This window comes from Aedes albopictus, unplaced genomic scaffold (genome assembly GCF_035046485.1).
Source record: "Aedes albopictus strain Foshan unplaced genomic scaffold, AalbF5 HiC_scaffold_9, whole genome shotgun sequence".
In the NCBI taxonomy this organism is placed as follows: domain Eukaryota; kingdom Metazoa; phylum Arthropoda; class Insecta; order Diptera; family Culicidae; genus Aedes; species Aedes albopictus.
In genome coordinates, this window is record NW_026917753.1 from 18,975 (window position 1) to 40,248 (window position 21,274).

At 35.4% G+C, this 21,274-nt stretch overlaps 1 protein-coding gene across 4 annotated transcripts in view; it reads left to right on the forward strand.

The window, feature by feature from the left end:
* The first annotated feature begins 4,075 nt into the window (after positions 1 to 4,075).
* The window catches only part of LOC109414189 (upstream stimulatory factor 1), an 87,392-nt gene continuing 70,193 nt past the window's right edge, over positions 4,076 to 21,274 (forward strand). Inside the window, exons 1-4 of one of the 4 annotated variants that reach the window (XM_019687973.3) lie at positions 4,076 to 4,886; positions 5,403 to 5,440; positions 5,582 to 5,629; positions 21,012 to 21,131. In XM_019687973.3, coding sequence (XP_019543518.1) covers positions 4,846 to 4,886; positions 5,403 to 5,440; positions 5,582 to 5,629; positions 21,012 to 21,131 — 247 coding nt within the window. In that variant the 5' untranslated portion in view covers positions 4,076 to 4,845. The other 3 variants (XM_029856630.2, XM_019687974.3, XM_019687976.3) reach the window with 3 other exon arrangements.

A 21,274-nucleotide genomic window follows, 5' to 3' on the forward strand; every position in this document is an offset into this window, starting at 1 on the left:
TTCACCACGTAGTACTTCAGGGATTTGTTTGTTCTACTCCATTCTGAAATTGTGTAGGAAATCCTTTTCAGAATTTCTCTAGGGGTATCTGTAGGAGTTCTCTTAAGGATTTCTCCAGAAAATCTTCCAAAGAAGCTTCAGAAATTTACTGAAGAATTTTTCAATGATTTTACCAATACCTTCGTCTGGAATTTCTACATTTTCTCCGCGGAATTATTCAGAAATACCTCCAGCAATTTCTCAAGCAGTTTTCTGAAGAATTACTTCCACAGTTCCTTCAGTTTTTTTTATGGATTCTCCCAGACAATCATCCCGGAATTCTTCCAGAGAAAGCTTTAGAATTCAGGAGTTTTTGTCCACAAAATTTTCAAGAATTTCTTCCAGAAATCCCTAAAGGAATCACCAGAAGTTTTTACGGGTACCTGCAGACAATTATCCAGAGATTTTTTGAAGAAATTCCGTCGGGGTTTCTTGCAAGAATTCTTGTAGTAAATTTTTATGCAATTTGTGGAAGAATATTAAATAAAAAAAAATCCATTAAGAAATATCTTAAACAATTTCTGCATAAATATTTTGAGGAATTCCAGGAGTTTTTTCTGACCGAATTACAAGACCAATTTTTCAATATAATCCATGTAGACATTGGTGCAGGAATTCTTAAAGGCATTTCCCAAGGAATTGTTGGAGTAAACTTGGGAAGAATTTCCGAAGGAATCATTATAGAATTGTTAAAGATTTTTTTAAATTTCTGATGATATCCCTAGAATTCTTAGGACGTCTCTGAGATGCTTGCAAAGGAATCTTTGAAGGCATTTCGGAATTTTTCTAATCAAGAATTTCTAAAATAATCCCTTAAAGGCTTTTTAGAAAAAAAAAGCTTCAGTAGAATCCCTGTAGAAATTTTAGAAAATACTCCTAAATGGATGTCTATTGAAATATCTGAAAAAATTCCAGTAATATTCTTGGAGGAATCCCAGAAGGAGTTTTCAGTAGAAATAACTGGAGGAACTCCTCGGGGAACCATTGGTGGAATTCCTACAAATGTTTATTGATGAATTTTGAGGAAAATCCCCGATGAAATCTTAGTCTGTATAATCTCCTACAGAAATCTCTTCCTGGAAGATATTTCAAAGGAATTCATGGGGCAGTTTCGAAAGAAATCCAAAGAAGGATTTTTGAAGGAGTTCTTAAATTAATTTCTATAATAAGGAACTTAAGAAAAAATCTGTAAAGAAAACAATGCATCCAGGAAGGCTTTTTGTATGGATTTTTCAATAAATGTCTGATGGAGTCAATTAATGATTTTGAAAGAAATCCATGGAGACATTTCTGAAAAAAATCTTTTGAGAAATTTTCTCAGACATAGTAAGTGAAACATCTGTAAGAAACTTAAGAAACCCCTGGAAAAAGTTTCCAAATGAATCTTCGATAGATTGTTTGAATCCTGTTTTTAAAATTTCAAGGGGAAATTGTGGGAACTTTCTGAAGACATCCCAGGACGAGAAAGGGAGGTTGCAGGGGAGTTTCATGGGATCTTTGGGGGTTTGGCCCCTCAGATCTCCGGGTCGATTCAATGGGGTCGATTCTCATGCGCGTTTCAGGGATCTTCAGGAGGGTTCAAGAGGATCTCAGGGGCGCTTTAGGATATCTCAGGGACATTTTAGGGAGTCTCATGAGGGTTCCAGGAGGGCTCAAGGGCGGTTCAGGGGGTCCCAGGAGGATTCAGAGGGGTACCTCAGGGGCGTTTCCTGAGGATTCAAGGGCTCCCTGGGAATTACTCAGGAGGTCCCAGGGAGTTTCAAAGGGTTCCAAAGGGGCTGAGCGGCGTTTCAGAGGAGCCAAGGGATCTAGGGGTCTCGGGGGTGTTTTAGGACGTAGTAGATTTCCGGGAGTCTCAGAAATATACCGGCAGGTCTCAAGGGGGTTTCAGGGCGATTCAGGAGTTACTAGGAGATCGCATAAGGTAAGAAGATAAGGTAAGTAAGGAGATCGCAGCAGCGTTAAAGGGACCTTTCAGGGGCTTCCAGGGTGGCTCCAGGGGGCTTCCTCTCCCCCAGAGTCTACGTGGTTTATGAACAGCGCCTAAGATGAAAGCTCAAGCACTCTGTTTAAAATGGGCTCCATACCCATAGTATGGGGTAAAACGCCTGTTGACACCGAAACTCTTGTAGCGATCCCAGATAAATTAAACACGGATGTTTATGGGATGTGCTTTAGCTGTAAGTTTATTTAGTGGCATTACATTTGCATGTGCATGAATTAAGGAGTACTTACAAATTTTCAGTATGTCTTCAAAACAAAATTCTTCCCTTATTGTCTTCCAATTTAGGTTAAAAAATTACTAGAATGATAAATTTGCATGAAACGCATGTATAGGTTACAAATTACAATAGTACTTACATTTAATTCAATTCAAGCAACAATAGGAAAGCTTTAAAGTAATTTTTAACCACTAGTTTAGGTAAATCCACTAATTAATCAATTATTTTAGGTAGATCAAATTCAATCACGTTTCTGGGTGACTAAGAAATTGTTGTTTTCATTCCAATTGTTCAATTGTTCCACCCATTCCTTATCATTCATCCCCACGCATTAGCTGTCAGCAGCAAACCCGATCAAAATAGAACGGCGTTAGGCTATCTCCATCGCAGGGAGGGTTTCGTCGTAACAACGCCCTTTGACTTGTAATGAAATACCAGGGAACTCTATCTAACTACATATTTACAGCAGCTATACAAAGTGAAGGAGGCGCGTGGTAGTTAATGGGTTTGTAAATGAAGAAAATTGTACCAATTGTGGGCTTAACAGGCTCAATTTTTCATTTGATTCGCTTGCAACGGAAGAAAACTTCTTGTTATGAAATAACGCGAAAGCGTTTTGTCTCGAGGGTTTGTGTTACCGCAGTTTACATTATTGAATAGGGCTTATGGTACCTACTGAAATGTATATTTTTACGAATTTAACATTTATTGAACGCTGACTAAGCCTGAGCATCTTAGACACAGTGACTCCAAGTGGAATTATAATGTGCCCTTCACTATTTGCATCCATAATCGGATAACCAGAGCCTACTGACGTTTTCTAAGCTTGCTAATCGTTGTCACACCTTCTTCTACCTGCCTCCAACCAGCCGTTGCACGTGTACTGTCCACAGCCTACTATATGATAATCCAACCGTCCCGGTTTCGGCTTTGACTACCAGATTGGAGGGCCTTGGGCCACAGATTGGGAAATTAGAGTGCGCGCTATACCTTTTAAATCCCCATTACAAATCAACAGCAGTGTGCTAAATTCGACGGCTCGATCAGATCACCAATAAGTAACCGAAAAGTGCTCCCTGCTGTATCTACAGCGAAGGAAATCGGTTTAATTACCCGCGCAAACAAATGTCGTTAAACGTGTGAATGAATACCGACCGGATCGGCTCGACGCGCACATCCCCCAACAAATCACCGTTCGACTATATTCAAGCTGTTGTTGGCGTTCACTCTGTGCGGGCAGTGGTGAATTTCGATTGGCGCCGCGACGCCGTCATAGTGATAGGAACGAATGCGCCATGCTGGCCGTGCCGTCACTATCCAGACGGAATATGGAGGAGCCCCGACCAGAGGAAGATAACAGGAATGTATCACAATTTCATCGTTAACGGGTATAGCGGACAAATTTGGTCACGGCATCAACCATTTATTACGAACTACAGACTCTGTTAAAATGTGTTATTATCAAAACTGAACAAAATTATCTGTTGAAAAATTATTAAATTTACCAGAATGTTAAACAGTGTTCATTTCACAGAACAGTATTTAACGCAGAGGCTTACTCTGTACTTATACATATGTTCATTAGAACCCATATAATTTTAAGTTATGATTTGTGTTAAATATTTTTTTAAGGCTTCCTAGGCACAATCTGTATAACGTCATAACATAAGCTAATATCATTTTGTTATTCTTCACTAGTCGGGGCGCCCTAATCATCATTACGACGCATGGAGGAGACGACTGTGTGTGACGATCGACGACGTTGCCTGCCGGCGGGTCACCAACAGTTATCGCTCCGCTCCGACCGACCGGAGTCAAGCCAGTCGATGTTTAGTCAGTCGTAAGAGAACCGTCGCGCTGCGCACATCGAACGGCACCTGGTCTCCTCAGCAACTGATTAGATATCAATTCTCTTCTATTATATTTCGTTAGTTCCTAATCGTCGTTAGCTGTTTAGGATCGCAGTTCGTTTGACCCAAAGGGTTCCCGGAGATTCATGAAGGGTGCTCGTAGTTGAGTTCGAAGTTTTCGCGAGTGGTTTTTCGGTGTTCTCGTTAGTAACGGCCAGCTGTTTTAAGTGAAACGTTCAGCTCAGACGTCGTCAGATCAGCGGCAATAACTTCTGGCAACACCGGATTTATGGCATACTACGTTCGCGATTCGGTTGTTGTACCGTCATTCTGGCCTTGTTTGTTTTGAACCATCGCTGTCCTCCCAGACATCCTCATCAAGTTAGCCTGCACACTGCATGAATGTGTAATGCTTGGCTAAAGGCATCGAGACGGATCGACCATTAAGGGAGAGAGCGAGTGCGCGCGTGTGTGAGAAAGTAGCGAGCATAGGCATTATTGGAGTAAATCGGAGCGGATTTTGACACTGGCAGAGGAGAACGCCATACGCACCGAAAGGAATAACGCAAGGATATTTTGTACCCCAAAGGAAAGCAGAAAAAGAGCATAGAAGAGTTTCGCTGTGCAGAAACGGAGCTCAAGTGTTATTTAGTGTTTATATAGGTTTAATTCGATTAATCCTAGTGAGACAATAGTTTTCGTTGGATCCGGGAGTAGTTCCAACGATATTCAAGATGAATAAGCTAGACTACGATGTTGATTGCTTAGAAATAAGGTAATTAAATCTCGCAGCATAAGATTATTGATTACAGTAGGCTAGCCCCATAATTTTCCTCTGAGTAGTATTTATTTTTTCTCGCCTCCTACGATTGATACCCACCCCGTATTTTTGCATTCTCATACCACGCGTAAATAGCAGCGCTTGCTGTGTGTTTCGTGAAACCCATCATCAACCGACGAATCTATTTTACTCTGATGATTGAAGCATTTTTCCCAAGTGCAATTTCCCATCCCCGTGCTACTACGTTTCGCTGGTAGTACACTCGAATGAGTGTAGCTGTCTTGTACTTTTTCTTTGATCTGAGTGCCATAAAATCCTTTCTTCCCACAAAAGAAAGCTAAAAAACGACAATTGACGTTTGCGAAAACCTTCTCGCGAGACACTCTGTCAAACAGTCAAGACTTTATGGGAGAATCTGCGGAAAATTCTCAACCTTTTCTCGACGCAAAAAGAAAATCTTAAAAATCATCCATCCTGATCGAATTTTCTTTTCCTACCCATATTCCACAGTGACGACCTGATAAGCATGGCCGAGGACAATACACTAGGTGAGTTGAAAAAAAAAACCAAGCAAAAATAATAGTCAAAGGAAAAATCACTTCACGATGAAGAAATTTTCCACCCAATAACCACCCATCGGCGCCTGCTTTGACGACATTCTCTCCCTTCTTTCTCCCCTTCGTTCGCAGGTGACTTCTCACATATCGACGACGAGCTGCAGTTTGTGAAAAATGACGGTAATACACATTTTTTGTCTTTTGGTTTTCGTGAAATTTCTTTGTTTCACGGTTTCGTGAGTTTGTGCAACAGTAGTCGGTAGAATGTGTGCAGTGAGGACGACGAAAAAAGCGACGAAAATAAGAAACCACAAACAACCAGCATGAAAGTGAGAGTAAAGTGTGACAGCCAGTAGAGAGATAGAGAGCCGGACGAAAATAGTGAGGAACCGTATAGAAGCAGAAGAATGAAGGCGATAAAGCGCATTATCAGAGCTCGGGACACAGGTTCTTCTCGAAAAGTGCAAGTGAAGAAAGCGGAATGTGTCAGCCGGACGGAACTGACTGAATGCAGTAGGCCACGGAAAAATAAAGTTGCTGATGAAGTGTGGTTCCCAGAATGCGAACGCCTGCTATGTGTGACTTTTGTGAAGATATAGTGACCAGAAGGGCCTCGTGCTCGTCGAGGGGGTGGTTTGACGCGCGCGCGTGTGTACTTCCCGACTCGTGTGTCTGTCTCTCTAGTTGTGTGTTGTTTGCACAAAGTGAAGTAAAAGTGCATGTTCATAAAACGGTTACACTTATTCCTCCGTCTATAGTGGCTGCGCTTTTTTTTTCTTACGAAAATAGATTGCATTCTCGTTCGCTGTGATTACTGTTGCAATTCTCCGCTTGTGATGTTATCTGACGTGCCCTGCTGTGCTGTTGTTGTTGTTGCTGTTTATGCTACTTTATATCATGACACTGCGATCGGTGTAAACAACCGTTTTTGACACAATATGCGAATGGAGAAGCGTTCGTTTTAGATTGCCGAATAGTTATCAAATGTGATTCAACTGAAACCGTGAGTAAGAAATCCTAATAGCGACTGATCAAGAGGCGTTTTTAGAAAAAAAAAAATGCGTTGGATAATTGAGGTTGTTGATCACGAATTCGTGAAGACTACGAGTATTATGCTTTGATTACTCTTTGAATTCAAGTGTTTACTGTTTGTACTAGAGTTCTCTAGATATGCTCAAGCTTAAACCTTCAAGGTTTTCGATTAGTGAAACAATGTGTACAGGTCAATGATAAACATTCTACGAAGTTCAATCACTGTTACATAGTTGTAACAGGTATAACCTGACTATGGCAGTCAATGGTTACTTTGACCATGTTGTTTTGTGTTCTCTGTATTTTTGTTTCAACTGAACCATTCCTGTCCCAATAAGTTTTTCAGAGAACAGCAGAATTGTCGTTTTTCGAAAGTTTTTGTCATGATAAAAAGTATCTTTTGTCTAAAGAAAAGATAATTTGTAAATTGTTCGTTTAGGTGGTACTACTATCATCTAAGTTTGTTTAATTTGTTTATTTTGATGAAATAAACCTGAGCAGAGATTCGCGAAAACAACAGAAAAGTAAACATCAAATGCAGCCCGTCAGTTGTAGTCCGTTGGTTTGATGGTTCAGTTATAGGGAAGTATTGTTATTTCTTCCGAATGGTTTTATATATTATTATTGAAGACATTATTCATCAAGCTAATATTTGTTTTCACTGAACAATAATATAATACACATGTTGGTAATAACCCAGCCTTGGGCTGAAAATCTTCCTAATAAAGCTAACAATAGTGAAAAATACACATTTGAATCGACTTCAAAATGTGTAGTAAAACTCACTAAGCGTAAATTGGTGAACTTCTTCAGGAATATATCGGAGCTATTTTTAATACTTTATTTTGGTGTTATTTAGATAATTATGTTTTTGTAACACCAAGTATAACATATTCAGATAATTGTCCACAAAGTTTTTGTTATTTTAGTAAAAAAAATCGGTGCGCTTGCCAATTTTTTTTATTTAGATTTAGGGCGCCTGTATTAATTATGGCGCTTCGTAAGGAAAACCATTTGTACAAAAATAACGAGAAGAATTTGCATGCATTCCTTATGGGATTAGCCAAAACTGGTACAATATATCGAAAAAGGGTGCAAAGAAGCCGACATTTTAGGGAAAATGATTTATTTCTACAATAATTTGAGCTAAATGTGGAGTTTAAATGAGTTCAACTATCTTTTGCGAACGTAATCTAAAGTCCACAAATTTTTTCTCATTAATTTACATCGTGAAAGGGTGAAAATCAACTGTGACGAATAATTAGTACTTCAGCCATAATTGGAACACTTGCCCTATTTACCAAAAAAAAAAAAATTCGAATTAAAATTTTCAATAAAAAATATTTGTTGTTTACTCGTTCACAACAAACAAATCTTCAAAAGGTATCTTCCGAGTAATGTTAATTATTCAAAAGATATTAATATCAATAATATTCAAAGAGTGTTTGTGTAATTTCCAATTCATTGATTCTTATGAAATATAGAAAATAAAAAAAAATAAGTGAGCGAATTCCAGTGCATTGTTTCTTCGAAAAGAAGATTTTTTTTTGCTGGTGAACAATGAAATAAGCCTTTTTTAAGAAGAAATTGTGTGCCAGAATTCTCCCACAGATCTGATGAATTTTCAATATCCATAAAACTTGACCTATAGGGGGTTTTTGGTGCAATTTTAGAATCAATGGCATAGAAGTAGGAAAAGTTCTAAGTAGATCTTGGATGTTGCCATTACGTATTTATGATAAAAATCTCATCCAGAACAAAACTAACCGAGAACCATAAGTGTAATGTTCTGATGCCATATTTCCATACTATGGTTTGATGAATACTAAATATGATGCATTTTTTGCCACCAAATAGTTTAAAACAATAATTTGAATATTTTTTTTATATCTAGGTTTAAAATAATAAGTCTCTATTAAATATATCAAATATATGCATATTTTGCAACAGTATGAACGCCATCAGGAAAAAAAATATAAGCATCGACTAACCGATGATTCGGTAATTAAACTGAATTGAATATGTCACTGCAAATTTGAATACATTCTACCACCGTTGGTTTGAACGACACCTCATGCAAACCAACGGGGTTCATTTTTAAATTTCAACTTCTAGTAACTCTGTGCGCATCTAAAAACACACTGGTGGTAACCCTTTTTGTTGTTTTGTTTTGATTTTGCGTTCCGGTTCACCCCGTTCCATGAGCAGAACGACGTTCGAACCATTTTTAGTTTGAACGATGTGCAGATTAGAGGGGTCAAATGAAAAAGTGTTCAGATTAGATGAGGTCAAACCAACGGGGGTAGACGGTAGGGCAACGTAAATGTCATGTTCATGTCTTGTTTACAATTAATTATAAATTGTTTCATAAATTATAGAACTAACGGCTGACAGTCATTTCAATTTTAGTGGAATATTCCGAAAAGTTCCTACTAAGTATTGTAGTTATCATTCATGAAAAAGGTAAACAATATAGGGTATCGCGCTACTTGGGCGGTGGTTTTCTTCGTCTGTTATTTTCGTCTGTTTTCCACTGTAACTCGGTCTATTTCGAACCGATTGACTTGAAATTTTGTACACGGGTAGATACTATACCTATCTCACCGCATTCCAAGAATTGTGTCAATTGGTTCGAGATTGACTGAGTTATAGTGGAAAACAGACGAATATAGAAGCCACCGCCCAAGTAGCGCGATTCCCTATTTTGTATTTTACAGCCTAAAATTAATTAAAATTAATTTTCCTTCACCCCGAGCAGAAAAGAATAGCAACTGAATAACATATCAAGGTATTCATCTTGAATACTATTATACCTCGATATGCCCTTCGTTAGGTGGACATAAGAGGCAAAATAACAAAAACGAATACCATAATTTTGTATGCATAACACCTAGAAAACAACAAGTAATGTTATTTCAATAATGAATGCATACCTAAAATTTGGAGTGCTATATTTGTTATCCAAAGGGTATTAAACAACAAAGCAATATTTTTTTTGTTATTTAATTGTGTGTTTGTTCAATAGTTCCATGATGTTATTGTAAAACCTGTTATTCAGTTCACTGCTAAATCAACAAATACCACATCAATACCAAACTCTGCTCAAATACCTCTAATATATATTGTGATGGTCTTATAACATTAAGTAGAATAATATAATTATAACAATTTTTGCTATTAGAGCACAGGTTGTTCTTTGCATGATATTTGTAAGGTATTCCCTTCTGCTCGGGTATACAGATGAACCAGCCTAGGGCTGAAAATATCTATAATAAAGTAATAATAATAATGATTTCCTCCATACATTATGGAAATCACTGAAAAGTTGCACTGGGAAAAATGATCGAGAACCGTCATTACGAGCCTTTGGATGCACAAATTTACATTACAAAACTTTGAACAACGTCTTGATGGTATGACAAGTCATGTCATCTGAAGAATCGAATAAATTGTAATTTGATGTGTTTGAAATGCCACCAAACTAAGTAGTTAAGAATGATGAACGTTACTTAAAAAGCCTAAAAAAGTATGAAAGGTCATCTATTGTTGCTGAAAAGGCTTCATAGATTTTTCCCAGGAGGCCATTTCTTAGAGATAGTTTTTTGCATTCAGTGATAAGTAATGTTGAGTTTTTAGTGCATGGACCAAAAAATACAGATCTTGCCAGTACTTCAAAATGTTATGACAGTTGAAATGAAATAAAAATGTGTAAAACAGAATAAACTGCGTTTTGAATGAAATTGGTACAAATCTTCGAAATAGTTCGTTTGTTTAATAAACAAAGAGTATATGTGTGATACAGTTTCTTACCGATTTTGGCAACACCCGTTTTTGGCAACATTTCCTTCCCGATTTTGGCAACACCCGTTTTTGGCAACAATTTCTTACCGATTTTGGCAACACCCGATTTTGGCAACAATTTTTTACCGATTTTGGCAACAAAAAGTTTTGACCAAAAATTTTTACCGAAAAATCGCTTGTATTCATAAATGTATTTATATTTTAGCCTTACTCTTCTTCAAAAAATCAAAATTCATTAAATTTTCCAAAATCAACAATTTTACAAATCATGACGTAATTTATGAACGTCACCTACAGGGATCGTTTTATAACTTGTGAATAGTCCATATTTAAAATATAAGCCAAATTGTCGTATAACAGTTGAAAATAATCCACACAAAAAAATTACCGATTTTGGCAACACCCCAATTTGGCAACATAAAATTTTATTCGTGTTGCCAAAATCGGTAAGAAACTGTAGCTGAAACGGTCTGCAATTGAAAATTTCTAGTATAGTCAGAGCGTTTTGCAAACACTTTGACTTATTGTGCGTTATTTGGCTGCATTTATTTGAAATCAAATTTATCTTTCTACTGTTTTTACATATTTTGATTAAATTGATCAATCTCAAATGTTTTACACATTCAAATAATACTGACATGAGTAATTCACTTACTTCCTATTTTTATTGCTCGTTTTCGATTGGTGTTTCTTGGTGGAAAGACAATCAAACTCGTTAACGTTTCAACCTACTGTTATTTTTCAGTCACCTTCAGAATTTGGTTTCCACCGTAAGATTGTAGCAGGCTGTGCGCGCGAGCGGCTGCGTTTTCAAAACTCTCACGCGTTTCCTTTGCTTCGCGTTGTTTTGAATATGGTCGGCCGAATTGGCTTCTTTAGCGGTGTTGAGATAATTCCATATTTGGAATCTGCATGCCAAACTGAGCCGCAATCCAAATTTTCATGAATTTTGGTGCCCGGGAACCAATTTAAAAATCAATTTGAAAATTGTATGGGAGCGATTTGTCGAATCACCCCTCCGCGCATTTTGTACTGGGCGGAGCTGTCAAGCAGTTGTTGCCCAGCTGTCAAAAGGTGATTTCAAAAAATCTCTTTGAAAACAATTTTAGGTATCAAAATAAAGTTCTAAAAATCTGAAAAAAATCATAGTGGCTCAGAAAAAGATGCTCTTTCGAATAAAATCAAAAAAGCAACACATTTTTTTAAATTTAGAAACCCAATTGAGAAACGGCTGGTGATGCTGTGTCTTTACCTTGAAAAATGCTTGCAAATTACCTTCGGTGTTCAACATATTCACGCAGTGTTGAGTAGGATAATTCGCGGTTGATATGAGAGTTCGACTTATTCCCATCGGGGTGCCAGAATTAATCTTCATTTTTGCGTGATGTCCGTGTAACTTTTGATGATATTGCTGGATGTCCGGGAGACGCAAATGGAAGTCAACAATTTCGTCTCCAGAGTACTGGAATTCGAGTTTGTTCCGGTATATCGGTTTGGTTCTTAACGTTGACCAAACGTGTCCTTTGAACTTTGCCCTTTTACTATGCCCCCAATTTCCCGTAGACGTAGAGGTCCCTGCATACTTTTCTTTGTTCAACTTTGTCCCATCCCTGAGCTGTGGCAATGACATGGCCAGAACAGCTTTCGACTGTTGGAGGATTGCGTCAATTCCCTGTGCTTTGATGGTGAGTGGGAAAGAGGCAATTCTCATAACAGCGGTATGGGACTGTATCACCGGTGAATTTGTGCGACTTGTTTTATGCTAATCTTCAGAAAATTTCCACAACACCTTCGTTTTTCGAGGCGCTGAATCATTGTGATTTGGATTGTTGGAATATGTTTCCATTTTTACGATGTTTAACACTTAATCGTTAAAAGAAATCAACTAAGAGACAATTTAGAGGGTAGGGGTTTCAGAAAATGTCCTCGTTTATCCACGTAAATGGGGGACATTTGAGCGATTCCAAGCAACAGCATCAAAATTAAGGAAATTTTTTAATTCATGATTTTCAATTGAACTGAAACTTTGCACAGTTTTTCAGTTCCATCTAAATCGCCATTTTTCGATATCAAATTTTTATTTAGAGCCACGACTAACTTTTCAAAAGGGTGTATGTGAAAATGGTTCAAGATATTCAAAAATATGCACAGCAAAAACGGATTGTTCGATTGTTATGAATTTTTCAGCAAAGTTAGATAACTAAATGGTGATTTCTAAGAAAATATACACTGTGAAAAAAAATCTTTTTTATCATTGAAAAATATCATTTTTGTCACAAAAACTCAAATATCTCAAAACCCTATCTTTTTACCAACTTAATTTTTTTAGGGAAAACGGTCCATTGTATTAGCAATCTACCATAAAAATTTGGTGATGGTAAACTAATAAACAAAAAAGTTATAAAATTTCAAAAATTTCACAATTTTTACATTTAGTAAAAAAAAATTTTTCTGCGTAAATTATTTCAGCCGGGAATCGCGATTTGATGCTGATTTTATTGTTCAGCAAAGTTAGATAACTAAATGGTGATTCCTAAGAAAATACACGGTGTGTCTGGTAGAACAAATTTATTACAAAAAAATGGGCATCGCTAATTTTTACGCTACGTGAAAGTTGACGCTACCAGCTTTCATTCAAGCCCAACATCGAAATATTCCATCGGGGGAACTTTTTCATACTAAAATTGGGTATGTTTGTTAAGTAGAAATAGGGATTAATTTGGAACCGTGCATTTTGTATGGGGAAAAACAGTATTCTGAAAAAGTTGTTCGGGATCCCTCGGTGGATTTTTTTGGGGAACACGTTAAATGAAAGCTAGAAGTCCATATTTTCGAAAAACGGCGGATTTGGCGATGCCTAATTTTTTGTGATAAACCTTCACCATATGCACGCCGTGAATATACACTGTGAAAAAAAATCTTTTTTTAACATTAAAAAATATCATTTTTGTCACAAAAACTCAAATATCTCAAACCCTATCTTTTTACCAACGTATTTTTTTTAGAGAAAACGGTCCATTGTATTAGCAATCTACCATAAAAATTTGGTGATGATAAATTAATAAAAAGTTATGACAATTCAAACATTTCACAATTTTCACATTTAGTAATAAATTTTTTTGGTGTAAATCATTTCGACCGGAAATCGCAGTTTAATGCTGATTTTATTGTTAATGGCCTTGCGTGAATAAAACAAGTTGTTTTATTATATATTATATATACATATAATATACTATGTACAGTAATGTTCCGATTTTATCACGCCCTCCGCGCATTAGTCGTTTATTCATTAATTTGTTGTTACATTTGAGGACAAGTGTTTTCCCTCTTCTTCAAGATGAATGTTGAAAGCGTGTTTTGCAACGTCAAAAATATTGAAATGGGTATAGATGTTGAAGAATATTTCAAAGCATTTTTGAAAAGGGGCGTAATTAAATTGTTTGAACAGATGTCGCTGATGGTACGGTGGCATGACTCTCTGCACTTAGCAATTCTGGCAATTTCTCAGTTGTCGTTTTCGAACTTCCTGCGCCCTGCTTTACCGATGATATACAGATGGCTCGTTTGTCAAATTCTAGACGGCAGGACGTGCAAATGCGTAAATTTGTATACAATGTGGACATTTGGGCATAACCAGTCTCTTTCAGTTTATCATTGGTGCTTTCGGTGAGATTTCGTAACTCTTTTGAACATTTTTTTTTCATCAAACGGTCTACAAGAGAGCGTTGAGTTGAAGACCTTTGAGAAAGCGACTGTTCATGTTGTTCGTTAGATTATAATAAACAAAATCACTAATTAGTTTTAACTGACTAGTTTGGTGTTGGTGGCTGAAGAAAAAAATTACTATACAAATTTTAATATCCATAGCGGTAGTATTTTTTTTGCTTTTTCGTGAGCATTGTCATGGTATGTATACAGACAAACAAACGTAACACTGACGAAATTTTCATTGACCACGCCTTTAACGATCATTTTGAATCTTGGTTGTGGCTTTCATAACCAGAAGAGCGCCCATCGTTTTCTTTGCGTTTGACGTTTCACACTAGCGCCTTCTGACGACGATATTGCGCAACGCAGTGTTTCGTGAAACATTTCCACCAGGTGGTGGTAGTGTGAACTGGGCGATGGATTTTCACTAAAATTGTTCTAGGCGTTTCGTCTGTTTGTCTGTGGTATGTACCTCTCATGCATTTGTTGTTGTTGAAGTTACTCGCATTCTTCCGATCATAAAGTCTGTTCTCTAAGAAGTTTTTTTTTGCAGATAAACTAGACGTATACGCGTTTATAAAACTTTTATTATACAGCTTTTGTCTTAAAAATAAGTTTAATTCCATTTTTCTTATAGTCAACAGCTTTTCAACACTATCAAGGGATTTTTTCACCAGTCACGTACAATAAAAAGTATGACACTCTCAATATTTTTGATCACAACACTGGATCGCGTCTAAGTTTCAAATAGATACTATAGAAGTTATGAATAATCAAACTAAAATATCATGAAAACAACTTGTTTAATTCAGGCGGTAGCCTTTACAATAAAATCAGCATCAAAATATAATTCTCAAAATAATTTACACAGAAAAAAAATTTTTTTTTGTTACTAAATGTAAAAATTGTGAAATGTTTGAAATGTCATAACTTTTTTGTTTATCACCAAAATTTTATGGTAGATAGCTGATATAATGGGCCATTTCCCCTAAAAAATTAACGTTGGTAAAGAGATAGGGTTTTGAGATATTTGAGTTTTTGTGACAAAGATCATATTTTTTAAAGTAAAAAAAATAAATTTTTTACAGTGTATATTTTCTAAGAAATCATCATTTAGTTATCTAACTTTGCTGAAAAATTCATAACAATCGAACAATCCGTTTTTGCTGTACAGCTTTTAGAATATTTTTGAACTATTTTCGCATACACCCTTTTGAAAAGTTAATCGTGAGTGAATATGAAGGTTTAATATCGAAAAATGGCGATTTATATGAAATTGAAAAACTGTGCAAAGTTTCAGATATTTTTGAAATGGTCGCTCAGGATCGACTGACATGACTCCGTGGAATTCCTCAAATAAGTTTAATTCCATTTTTCTTATAGTCAACAGCTTTTCAACACTATCAAGGGATTTTTTCACCAGTCACGTACAATAAAAAGTATGACACTCTCAATATTTTTGATCACAACACTGGATCGCGTCTAAGTTTCAAATAGATACTATAGAAGTTATGAATAATCAAACTAAAATATCATGAAAACAACTTGTTTAATTCAGGCGGTAGCCTTTACAATAAAATCAGCATCAAAATATAATTCTCAAAATAATTTACACAGAAAAAAAAATTTTTTTTGTTACTAAATGTAAAAATTGTGAAATGTTTGAAATGTCATAACTTTTTTGTTTATCAGTTTACCATCACCAAAATTTTATGGTAGATAGCTGATATAATGGGCCATTTCCCCTAAAAAATTAACGTTGGTAAAGAGATAGGGTTTTGAGATATTTGAGTTTTTGTGACAAAGATCATATTTTTTAAAGTAAAAAAAATAAATTTTTTACAGTGTATATTTTCTAAGAAATCATCATTTAGTTATCTAACTTTGCTGAAAAATTCATAACAATCGAACAATCCGTTTTTGCTGTACAGCTTTTAGAATATTTTTGAACTATTTTCGCATACACCCTTTTGAAAAGTTAATCGTGAGTGAATATGAAGGTTTAATATCGAAAAATGGCGATTTATATGAAATTGAAAAACTGTGCAAAGTTTCAGATATTTTTGAAATGGTCGCTCAGGATCGACTGACATGACTCCGTGGAATTCCTCATTTAAAATGTCCCCGTGAACAGTTTTATTTGGTACTAGCAGTCCCGGCAAACGTCGTCCTGCCTGCCTACTATGTTTTTTGACATCCGGTTCCATGAAGAAATGCCCCTCAAAATGGAATTTCAGATTTTCCCGTTCTCTTGAATTCCCGGTCACTTTTTCTAATTATTTTTTCGTACGAACACGTCGGAATCCTAGCGGAATGCAACAGTGAAAGAATCATGTCGATCTGTTGACCCGTTCTCGAGCCTATTCGTGACATACAAACACCTAGGATAGGATGTGACAACAGAAATTCGCCTGCCTTGTTATTTTTTCGTTCGTTTTCATCGGCGATGAAAATCCAGTGCTGCCACTTTTCTTTATTCCAATTCTTTCAAACGATTAAATTTAACGATTGAAATTTGGATGCATATTTCGCACTGTAAATCATTAGCTGCAATTGGAATAGCATTACGTGCAAGTCAAATTGGTTTCAAACGTAATGTTATTTCATTTATTATGGAATATGTCAAACAATTTATTGATTTTGCACCAGATCAATGGTATTTATCAATGTTCAGACATAAGAGCCACTTTAAGTTGTTTTACATTTGAATGCTGAAATTTTTAAGTCGATAAAACTTGAATAGAAAAATACAATGATTTTAAGTATTGATACCACGTGCTAAACCTACAAACTAGCAACACGGCCAAACCAATAACAAAGTGATCTGATCGCAGCAAACGGATATCAATTTCGACCAATCAGCAACTGGTCTCCTTTTGACAGCAAAATGGTCTCAAATCGGCTGATTACGTGACGCGTCCTATCCTAGACAAACACCATTCCATTTTTATTTATATAGATGTATTTTTTTCAAGAATTTAATCAGTTTCCAGGATTATGTTTCCAATTTAATGTTTCAAGAATGTTGGTATTGTTTTGCCTAGTATTTTTTTACATAAATAATTCTGGAATTTCTGCCGAATCTTATACTTCACAAAATTTTATTGAAATTTTCAGATGTTTTAAGGTTCTGCCATTCATGTTCAATTGTTGGGACCTAACAAAGTCTATAAAATTTGGTTACATACTGTATTCACCATGCTAGGGTATCAGAAATTATTCATATTTTCGAGATCTCAGTTGAATTTGTCATTTTATTTATGAGATTCTGCAAATTTTCTGTTAAGAGTCAGCTAACAAACTTGACTTTTTGCTAACAGGTTTACTGAGCAGTCGGTAGTGCGTATTTCTGCCATTTCCACAAATAAGTTTATAATGCATAATTTAATGAATCTTATGCACTTTTGGAATAAGATAATGCTAGAGCATCCTATGATGTAATTTATTAATGTTCAACTTATTAATGTTATAATAATAGTAAAATTCGAGATAAATTCCTGTCAGATTTTGTTATTATAAATTTTAAATGATCATATTTCCTTTCTTTCTTTTAAATTAGTAATTATTTCTTTACAAATTCTAACAATCTTCTTTAAGCAACATGATAAGTTCCTACTTACCTTTAAATGCTATTTTTTCTACGATTTTTTGTTACTTTTTAAGAATTTGACATATTGCATTAATTCGTAGATGATACTGTTATAAACCAAAGCACAATTTGAAACTAATCTAGGAATAGTATACAAAATAGACTTATCCTCCAAAAATCTGGAACTATCTTTGTAACGGAATCATTATTTGGATACACTAGTTTACAGCATTTTTGAACTTGGTTTATGAATGAGTACAAAGAAGAGATTTCAAAAACTTCAATGTAGCAAACATTTTTTCGACTTTCTACACAACGCTATCGGTAGTTTTTATCTAGCGTGTTTCTATACATTTTTGAGCAAACTTTTGCACATTGTACTTCTCATTCTCTGTAATCAATGATTCCATTGAGCTGAAATTTGTATTGTAAGTCGGTGAAATACATACTTTAAATGCTGATTAGTTATTGAAAGATATTTTAATTAGCTTTTTTATGCTTACCAACGCAAAATAATTTTTACTTCGGTAAATTTCCTATTTTTAAACAGTGATGAACTTAATCTTCTGCCATAACTCAAAAATTGTTCTACTTGGAGTAGGATTTCGGAATCAGCCCTCGTTTATGCATGCATAGTTTTGATCGATGTTAGAAGCTCATGAATGTATTCTGTAAAAATGAAAAAGAAGAATATACAAAAATGAACTCACCAAATCAGGCAATAAGTATCTCTTGGTGAGGCATCCAAACATATACAATTAAACACGATACGTAAAGCTAATCGTAACCGTGGCTCCCGATGAATTCAATTCGAGAAGTATGTATTGTTGACTACATGTAGACTGTCCAAAAAAAAAAATGCTCAACCCTAAAGAGAAAGGTATACTTTTGTATATCTTTCATGCGTTTTTGTAAAACATTTCGAGTTTCTGAAAAAAAAAATCAATAAGAGATTCCACCAGAAGAAATTTTTATAAAAATAACAATTTTTCTCAAAAATTCTGCAAAAAGTTTTTTTTTTCAATTTGTAATTTTTTTATTTAGCTATGGCTTAAGAAATATTGTACAGTGACCCCACACCGATGAATCACCTTAATTTTGTACACTATTTATGAATCACCATGTGGATCAAATGAGTGATCCATAAACTGTGGTCATTTTTGCCGATTTATCAATTGTGGGGTCACTGTATATTTACCACAGAACCTTTTTTGTTCTGAGAAAAGGATACAGTATCATACAGGCATCCATTTGAATGTCACAAAGAGTAATATACAAAACTTTGCAAACATTTGAAGCATTGTCCATTATCTAAAAGCGGAATAAGTGAATTGGGGTATTATAGGCAGGTTTGTTCTCTTCGTCATGAGGGGTTTTATCGGCCAAATCGTCTGAAACTTGGTCGTATAATTCAATTTGGTTGGGAGAAAATTTATGCCAACTTTGAGTTCAACAGGTTTGAGAAAACCGTGACGAAGAGAATAAAACTGCCGAAAATATGTAAGTTCTCCTGTATCAACATCCAAACTAATTATTTAAATACTTGTTATAGACAAATGGCGCAAAAAAAAAGTACTATCACATAAAATTCTGACGGTTTAAAATTAAAAAAAAAAAATGGTTGGGTCCAAGTCTAGGTCCAAGTGCTATTCGTAATCTCACGCTCGTAAATTTATCCTATTCGAAAACAAGCGATTATGGCACCGATTGCCTCCGTTCTTTTTGTTTTCATGCGTGCTCACTTCTTACAAAATATACAAACATAAAAAAAAAACAAAAGAAACAGTGCTCCAATCCTTTGTTTTTAGTAGGATTAAAATAGGAGCCACATGCTTAATATGGGAACCAATACCTTACTTGTATTTTTTGTCAAATGTTCGAAAAAGAATTCATTTTATCAACACAAAAATTTTCTGCGGTCAATATGAATACAGTACTTAAAAAAATCAATAACCAAGAATGTCGAAAAATAAAACATAAATATTAAAAATAATTACGAGTTGAAAAAATATTACATAAAAATGTTTTTTTAAAAGTATTTTCATGAAAAAATGAACATTTTTTTCAAAAAATGCTCTAGTGGAAATTCTGAATGATTTTTTTTAAATAGAAATGGTCTACAAAAATGCTTCAAATATGTATAAATTATCTTTCGTTTTAGGGTGGAGCACTTTGACTTTCCGAACATCGATTTTTTAGAACAGCCTACTACATAATCCATTGCTCTCGCAAATGGCTCACCCAGTGCTGAAAATGTCAGTTCGACATATCTAGATTCGATCACCTACAGTCTATTTCAGAAGCTGGATCTAAAAATATGGCGTATGAAAAATTTCTACGGCTAGACGGCTAGAAAGTCACGGAGAATCTGCTCTCACTTTAATATATAAGGCTACTGGTATTTTCTCTTTTTTGGTTTTTGTTTTTTTTTAATAAAAAGAAAAGGAACGGGGTAATATATTTAAAACTGATTTTCGTACACATGTAAAAGAGAGATCAAGACACTCTCTGATTATGGATTCCGGAAATGGATTCCGGAAAAAATGGTTTCTGCAACAGGGGAGGAAAAGCATTCTCTACATGTGTACAGAACCGATTTTTAAAATATTGCTCCGTTTTTTAGTTAAACAAAAACCAGAAAACGAGAGAATGAGGAAATGCATCCGGTTTCGTGTTAAGGTCAATGTCATCCTCGAAAAATGTCGAAAGAAATACAGATTTTTCAGATTTTTTAATTATGATTTTTTGAATATAAAAGTTATATTATACTATACTGGACACTTTTGTAAGTTTAAATATTCTGATGCTCTAAAATCATTTCATAGTTTTTCTATGAATTTAGAATTTTGGGATCTATGTAGAGATCAGATTTTGCAAGGGCTCAAATGCCAATCAAAGGCCGTGTCAATAGGTGTCAATAATTGACTTGGTAGCTTATCGGTAAAGCATTCGTCTAGCATTCAAAGGTTGTGAGTTTGAATCTCTACAGAACTATGAACAATTTTACGTATAATTTGTCCATCTGTAATTATAAACATTGAGTCAATTGTCCCACACTGACTGGTATTTCGAAGAGGCAGAGAAAAGCTACACAACAGTTAGCTTTAAGTATCGTATCATATCGTTGCCTCAACGTCAAAATCACTTACACGTTTTAAACACTTGACTTAACAGCAGCTTGCAAACAGGATGGATTATAACAATTTCGTATTCGCAATTTTGTAGCATGCATCATCACAGCAACAGCAACACAGGTGTTTTGAACGTACTGTATACTATCATATCGCACCCGTATCGGCACAGAGCAGAATTTGATTTTGTTTTTTTTTCTTTTCTTCTTCTCTCTTTCCTATGCAACTGCCTACTGATTTGATTCGAATCCGAATGAATACCTACTACAATCTACCAACAACAACTACTCACCACACAAAGGAATGCTAGCACTAAGATTAATTCAAGTGGCAGATAGTTTAGACTCACCCAACTTTATCACCGGATCACCAGCAAATTCCTACCCAACGCTAACCAACTCCAGCAGCGATCCTAATCAATGTAATATGCCTTTGATTTTACCTTTTGGATTATGACTCAGGCACACACACTCAAGTTTATTGCAGTGTGGGCCGGGGAAAAGTGACACAACTGAAATAGGGGGGTTTCCAAGAGAACTGTTATTGATCAAGTGTTGTTCAAGT